We start from the raw sequence: 8149 nt of genomic DNA, 5'->3' as shown, positions 1-8149 counted from the left end.
CGGTTCTGGGAAGCCATTATCGCAAGAAGGCTTCCAGAGGGATGATGAGTGTCAGCGTCGTTTGGTATATTTATATATTTTGGTAATTGTAGGGTATGTTTAAGCTATGATGAAAGCAAAACATACAGCTGGAAAGATGATCATTGGCCAATACCAACAGACACACACACCTTGGGTGTGTCCAAGCATTCGGTCGCTTGCAGAGCTTTAGGTCGTAGAAGGGTGTCTCTCATTTATTTTCAGATGGTTGATAAGTTGAATGGATGTGTGTGTTTCACATGTCTGGGACCATCTCTGTTGTCCCGCCTGGCATTGACTTCTCACTGGGTGGGGCAGAGGGTAGCAGAAGTGGGAGGCCCTTCTGGTATTCCCAATAATGAACTCCCCGATATAGAAAGTCCTTTTGTAGCAAGGCTGCGGTTTGTATGGTGTGTAGTGTGGAGGCTGGATAAAAGTTTGATCCTGGAACAATGAGTCTAAGCCACTTCTAGAAGCAGGAAACTTGAAAGAAGATTGTCTCAACTGGACCCCCCAAGAATGTGTATGCACGTGGCATACGTTTGAATATGTGTGTATTTGCCGGTGTGTGTGGGTGTGTATTGGATATGTGTGTAGTGTGTGTGTTTGTGGGGGAGCAGCATAGAGGTTGAAAGCATGATCCTGGAGGCTGCCTACCTGGCTTCAGTTCCTGCTCCCACCCCTTGCAGTTGAGTGACAGTGACCACTTTTCTTAACCTCTCTGTGCGGCCATTTCTTTCTGTGTAAAACAACATAATAGGGCCTTCCTCACAGGGTTTCAGTGAGGATCAAATGGTTAGTACAGGTAAAGTGTTTAGAACAACACCTGTTAGACAATAAGAATTCAATAAATGCTATTTATTGTTATTGCTGTCATCATAGCTAATATATCGAGTGCCATTAAGTGTCACTACTCATCATATAGCTGTTTACTGTATCTCAGGTTTGGCTGCACAGTTTACAGTCCAGCACAAGATTAAAATGTGGGGCCTCTTGGTTAAGTATCTCAAGATGGCGACAGGCGAGTGTTGCACAATCATGGGGCCCTCTGTGGCTGCACAGGTTGCATGGCTGTGAAGTTGTCCTTGACCCTCATGCTGTTTCCTGGAGGAAGAGCAGAGGGGCAGCCTGTATCCCCTACCCATACAGGTACAGCCTGTACTACTCTGGTGACCTCACCCCAAATGTTACATCACCTTTTAGAACTGTTTTTTTCCTTCCTTACTTTCCTTCTAGATTGAGACCATGGAAGACCTTTATGTGGCAAACACAATCTTTGCCCTCAACTTCTTCAAGCATCTGGCAAGAACAAGCCCCACCCAGAACCTCTTCTTTTCTCCGTGGAGCATCTCATCCACCATGGCCATGGTCTACCTGGGCTCCAGAGGCAACACAGAAGACCAGATGGCCAAGGTACATTTGTGGTGAAGCTCCATATCAGGGCTGCATGATTCCCAAACTGAATTGTAGGATTGCTCTTGTTTATGCTCAGGTCATCTTGACTATAGCAAGGTCAGCAATCATCACATGCTCCTTAAGTGCTGGCCCTTACAACATGGATTCCTTAGACTCAGATATACAAAACAGCCAAACCAGGAAAACCCCCAATTGTGGATAGCAGAAAATGCATTGGCTTTTATTATCCTGAAAGCCTGGAAATAGTGAATAGTGACAACATCTTACATTTTAATAATATAATGTGCAGACTTTTCAAAGTGAATGTTTTGCATGCATTATCTCAATTGGTTTTAAGACAAAATATCAATTGTGGATAGCAGAAAATGCATTGGCTTTTATTATCCTGAAAGCCTGGAAATAGTGAATAGTGACAACATCTTACATTTTAATAATATAACGTGCAGACTTTTCAAAGTGAATGTTTTGCATGCATTATCTCAATTGGTTTTAAGACAAAATATCATTTTACAGATGAGAACTCTGGCAGTGTGAGGACTCTGGCACTTCTTAACTCCTAACTCAGGCTCCCACACATCACTCTGCCACCATGGTGTGTTGGTTCCTCATTTCTATACAGAACTCCTCTTAATGGAGTTAAGACAGTGTCATAAGAAAAAAAGATGTACCAGAGCTGTGGTTGTCACTACACTCACAGAGATGCATGTGTAAGGTGGACCTCCTCTGAAGTTTGATGTTTCACAAAGAGAGCATTGGCCGATCTCACTGCAAGAAGACAAGGGATTAGATAGATCACTCTCTGTTTGTGGCAGTTTAAACATCGAGACTTACAACAAAACTCAATTGCTCAACTCACTGATACCAGCAGCATTTTGCAACACTCCTTCCCCTTTACTTTCTTACCTTGAAAAAACACGGATAGAAAACTGCCTTGAAAACTTCAGAAAACATCTGGGTCTTAATATGTTAAGAGTAAAGAAATCAGAAGCAATGTATTTTGGAGCAAATGCTAAATGAAGTACTCTGGGATGTTAAAGTAAAAAAACCTTAATTTTGATGCTAAGAAAAACTAACTTATTGGTCACTCTGGACACAAGACAGCTTTTCTGTGTCTAGAAAGTGCTTTAAGCACCTGGAACTATGCAGGGATTATATACAGTCTATTTTCTCTCTGCTGCATGTGCAGATTTTAACATTCAAAAGCCAATTTGATTGCTTCCCAAGTAAGAAAAAATGTTCCTTGGCTTAGAGGAAGAAGCACAGGCTTGGGGGACAGAGTCACCTGTGTTTGAGTCATGGCTTTGCCACCTACTACCTGTGTGAGTGCGGGTATTGAAAGCCCTCCGAGTCTCAGTTTTATCATCTATAAAATGAAAATGACAACAGCAAGACAGTTGTGAAAATTAGAGATAATAGGTAAAGCACCTAGTGGCATTCATTTTAATAATAACTAATACTTATTAGTGCCTTAGACCAGGCACCTTTCTAAGAACTTTTTATGAATTTCCTCACATAATACAAAACCCTATGATGGAGGCGTTGTGATTACTGTACTCATCTTGCGGTTGAGGAGATGAGGACAAGAGGCCACCTAGCTGGGGGTTGGTGTAGCTGGTAGAGGTAGTACAGTTGTACTGAAAGAAAAGAATGAATAGGAGGCATAAACTCCTAGAGAGCACAGGTCTATATGAGATTAGTGTGCCAGTGTGAAATGTTTTGCCTGCTCTTATGTTCAGGGTGAGGCCACAGACCTGTGCAGGCCCAGCTGACTCTTTGGACCGTGTGCCTGCTCTGCTATTTTCTCCATGGGCTCAGAGTGGACCAGGGTCATCTCTCATCCCCCCTCCTGCAAGGACATCTCCCCAAGTCCTTTTGAAGTGATTTGGGAAAGCTTTAGTGTAGCTAAGTGAACCCTGATGTAAAGGTCACTTTCCTAGGAAGGGAGGAAAACCAGAGAATCTGTTACAGGAAATACTCTTCCCTTGTGTGGGGCAGAGTGGGACGACTTCTTTTCAGAGTGTTTGGCAGGACCTTTGATGAGTGACTGGAGGAGCAAAGGAAGGCCTCACAAACCCTAACACCTCTTCCTCTAGTCCAGAAATTCACCATCTGGCTAGACGAGGCTGCCTTTCCTTTATAAGCAGAGCCCCGAGTGTCCACCCACTTACCAGATCAGCTCTTCTGCACCATGGGCCCTGCAGGGATGTGCCCCAGGACCAGTGGGTCCCAAGGATGTTGGGGGTAGGGGGTGTGGTTGGTAGCAGGGTCAGCCTGTGGTGCTGAGACTGGCAGGGCCAGGCTGGGTGGGTGACAATATTGTGGGGAGGAAATCTGAGGAGGCTTGATAGGGGCCAGCTTTCCTGCGTTATCTGAAATGACCCCCATACATACAAAGAGATTCATATTGTCATCTGACCCCTGTAATTTGTGCTCCCGCAGATGTTAATTCCTCTCTCTGTGTGAATGTGGTATGTGTAAATATTTTATATGATACCTGTTAATACTGAGTGACCCGTTTTTATGCTTGAACTGACTTTGACTTGTTTTTGACAGATTGGAAGTGTATTTTTTATATAAGGCCACTGAGAAGAGAGAGATACAGGGTTCTGAGTTAACCTTATTACTTTCTTCAAAATACCAGCATTTTTTTTTCAAGACAATTTATGGCTTGGATGATAATGTAGATAATTTAGGGAAGAGATTATAAATCATCTTATAGTAACAAATTGTTTTTCAAAATGTCCAGTATATGTATGAATTAGTATGAAGTACCTCATGCTGTTTCCTGTAAGGGAAATTTAGGTTGGCTGACACTCTCATATTCCAAGAAAAGAGTATCTGTGCTTGTTCCCCATACACAAAGGCAGGGATCCAGACATAGGACCCCTTAGAGGTACCTGGTAGTATTGGTTTTCAAAGTTAAGTAATTCAGCAGGAAAGTATAACCGTTCTCTCTAATTCTGATTTCAGGTGTTTCAGTTTGACAAAGCTGAAGTCAATGAAGTCACCTCAGTGACCCCAGACAACTTCACTGGTTGCCAATTCATGCAGCAGATCCAGAAGGGTACTTATCCTGATGCTATTTTGCAGGTATCTGACTCATTCATCCATACTTCTTTTGTATCTTATTTCTAGAATCTTCTTGTCTTAAGGTCACAGTGTTAGACTGAGAAGAAACCTTGTACAACTTCTCCCATTCACAGAAAGAAAACTAAGACTCAGAGTCATTAAGTAAATATCCTAAAGTCACACCGAAAACAAAGGGCAGAGCCAGGGCAGAATCCAGACTTCATGACTTTAGGGCAAGCTATTTCTAAATTCTATCACGCCCCTCTGCCATTAGTTGGGTATGTGTAATTTATTCTAAAACCATGGTCGAGACTCCTAGAATACACATGGATGGATGAGAATTTTCAAAGTAGAGAGGATAGGGAGTGACAAATAATTGAGGAATAGGGAAGGTCAGGCCCAATGACTGCATGAGAGGCCACTGACTCTCACATATCTCTCCCCATCTATGTACCTATCTATCTGTCCATCTGTCCATCCATTATCTATCTCATGTAGTAATACTTTTATTCAATATTCCATTTCCTTAAATATCAACTATTCAGCTAAATTATAGAAACTAGGTATAGATGTGCTCCTGTTAGTAACCACCTTCTGTAATCATGCTTATGAGTTAGATTATAGGGAGATATTTCCCATAACTTCTTCCTGGGCACCCTGATGCTCCATGTACCCATCACCCAGGGAACTATGGGCTGAGGAGGTGGAGAGAGTCCCCATAATATGGAGATTCTGCCAGGTCTTCTGCAACACCCGGCAGTCCGTCTGGAGGGCTCTGTCCTCTCCCCAGCCAGCCTATTGTTGTGACTGAGCCCAAAGTCTGTCACAGCGCTTATACATTTCAGGTTGAGGATTAGAATTAGCATTCACTTTTGTGGTTTTCTAAAACCCAGATTTTTCACTGCATAGGGTACCCCATAAAATGAGTACCTATGGAAGCTATGTAAACTTTGTTAGGTTATTACTAAGGTAACATTTCCCCCCAGTTTTATTGAGGTATAATTGACAAATGATAATTGTATTTATTCAAAGTGTACAACGTGATGATTTGAGATCCCTGTACATTGTGGAATACAGTAATAATACTGTAATAATACAATACAGTATTATTAACTATAATCACCGTGCTGTACATTATATCTCCAGAATTTATTCATTTTATAAATATAAAAGTTCCTTAGAAACATAGAAGTTTGGGAAACTGAAAAAGAGCCTAACTTTCTTCTATGTTGTTGGTTGCTTCCTGGTTAAGTCCAATGCAGACATAGCAAAATCTGAAACAAATTAAAATTTATCTTATTAGTTTTAATGTACCACATCCTTATCGAAATTGCTTCCTCTAAGATTCCTCTAAAGCACCAGAAAAAAGTATGCATTAATATAGCATTTTATGGTTGTACTGAGAAAACATTATCATTGCTTAAGAAATATCTCCTTTAGTAGTCCTGTGTTATGTACAGACAATCTCTTCTTTCTGTTTAAGGCACAAGCTGCAGATAAAATCCATTCATCCTTCCGCTCTCTCAGCTCTGCAATCAATGCATCCACAGGGGACTTTATATTGGAAAGTGCCAATAAGCTGTTTGGAGAGAAGTCTGTGGGATTCAAGGAAGTAAGTGAAATCTGTCATTGAAATGGCTGGGCCCCAAACCAGCAATTAGGTCACTTTCAAAGCAGTTCTCTACAGTTCATACGAGCAGGGTCAGAATTCCACATCTGGCCTCATATTGAAGCTGTCCCTTCTACTCTCTCTGTCTGTCGGGTTGTCCTTTTCCTGTTCCAAATGCTCCACTTGCAGAGTAATAAATCAGGAGAGGAACATAACTGCTTTCCAGAGCCATGCTTTCACGGGCTAAACCTCTTTCCTCTTATGCAGTGTCTACAAAGCAGAGTCTAAGAGGGCAGATAGACTTGGGGCTGGAGTGTGCAGAGGGGGTCAATGGAGAACTTGTCATCTGCACTATTTCCTCTTTCAGCACCCCCCATCCCACTTAACCAACCCCACCCCTAACAGCCACCTCCCTGCCATGGCCAACCTTCACCCCCACCCCTGCCCCAGGCCTCCCAAGTTTGATGGGGAAGCCCGTAATTTACAATTACACCATGGCTTGTTCCCTATATATTCTAAGTAACCTTTGGCATTTTTCTTGCTTTCAAGGAATACATGAAACTCTCTAAGAAATATTACTCTACAGAACCCCAAGCAGTAGACTTCCTAGAATGTGCAGAAGAAGCCAGAAAAAAGATTAATTCCTGGGTTAATACTCAAACCAAAGGTAAAAGCATGAAAATATTTTCTTTCCTTCTTTCCACTTAGAAACCTCTAATGTATTTTTTTAAAACCATCCTTGAACTTAACTCTCACCCCCTTAAAATTTGTCCAGTGTTAGTTACTTTGGTTAATGTAAATTTATTTCTGTTTGGCTGAGTGGTGTTTTAAGTAAGAAAAAATAATTGAGGCCTACTAATGGAAGACATATGAAGTACTTAAATATTGTGATTTTGGACATTTCCTTAGAACAGAACATGAGAGGAAGCAGAGGTTTTCGAATATAGGAAGTATATTTGAAATATATTTGTGTACTTTTCATCCACTGTGAACAAAAACAAAGTCTTGACCCTGAGCTGACTAACTGGTGTGAGCTATAAAGAATCCTGGCAATGGAGGAGGGAAAGATCATTAAGTTACTTTAACTCTTTCTTCTCATTCACTATGCAAAGCCAATCCATTGTCAAGTTCTTTTGGTCCCTGCTTCATCTCTCCTTGATTATCTAAGTCACCTCTATGATTTTAACTTGTGCTTTAATTCTTTCACGGGCTTCTACCTCCCTTTGTATTTTTACAAGGACTCAAAGTTAAAACATTCATTCATTGTTATTGAATTCATTCATTCAGTCAACAAATATTTATCCACTGCATCTTATACACTGTGCTTGGAGATGAAGACAGAAATGGTAAACGCTGCCACCAGAGAACTTACAGTCTAGGAAGGCATTCAATCAAATTGGTGATTGCTATAGAGTAATAGTATTTGTATGGGGAAGTACAGGGTGCTGTGAGAGAGCAGCACATAGTAGAAGCAGCTAACTGGAATAAGAAGTGTTTCAGTGTGATTGGGAGGGTGTACAGTGGCCAGGCAAAAGGCATGGTGACTGGGGAGAGTCCCAGACACAGCATACAGCATGTGCCAAGGCCAGGGTTGAGAGACCTTGACCCTTCGAGGAAATGAATGAATGAAGTCTGGTCTGATATAGAGTTCTAAGGGAACAGGTGAAACTAAAGAGGTAGAGTAACACACTTATGCCATGCCCACGCTAACAAATTTCAGTAACCTCCTACTGTCCTCAGGAGAAGGTCTCATTCTTTACCTTGACATTTGATTTCTCAGAAATCTAACAGACCGTGCTTGTCTTCTGCTGACTCCCTGAGCTCCGCCCCCCACAGCATGTTCATTGATCCTTCCATCAGGAGAAGGTCTCATTCTTTACCTTGACATTTGATTTCTCAGAAATCTAACAGACCGTGCCTGTCTTCTGCTGACTTTCTGAGCTCCGCCCCCCACAGCATGTTCATTGATCCTTCCGCACTTTCTTTATATGGATCCCTTAACTACAGGGTTCAATTTAAATGGCAAACAAAGCCCTA

The 8149-nt window shown here is 41.8% G+C and overlaps 1 protein-coding gene across 1 annotated transcript in view; it reads left to right on the top strand.

The window, feature by feature from the left end:
* The first annotated feature begins 1263 nt into the window (after nt 1–1263).
* The window catches only part of SERPINB2 (serpin peptidase inhibitor, clade B (ovalbumin), member 2), an 11040-nt gene continuing 4154 nt past the window's right edge, over nt 1264–8149 (top strand). Inside the window, 4 exon segments of the mRNA XM_008579052.1 lie at nt 1264–1431; nt 4405–4524; nt 5987–6115; nt 6662–6886. Coding sequence (XP_008577274.1) covers nt 1264–1431; nt 4405–4524; nt 5987–6115; nt 6662–6886 — 642 coding nt within the window.

The sequence above is a fragment of the Galeopterus variegatus genome, unplaced genomic scaffold (genome assembly GCF_000696425.1).
Source record: "Galeopterus variegatus unplaced genomic scaffold, G_variegatus-3.0.2 Scaffold1801, whole genome shotgun sequence".
NCBI classification, from domain to species: domain Eukaryota; kingdom Metazoa; phylum Chordata; class Mammalia; order Dermoptera; family Cynocephalidae; genus Galeopterus; species Galeopterus variegatus.
Note: the sequence above shows the minus strand (reverse complement) of the source record. Positions and strands in the feature narration are given on the sequence as shown.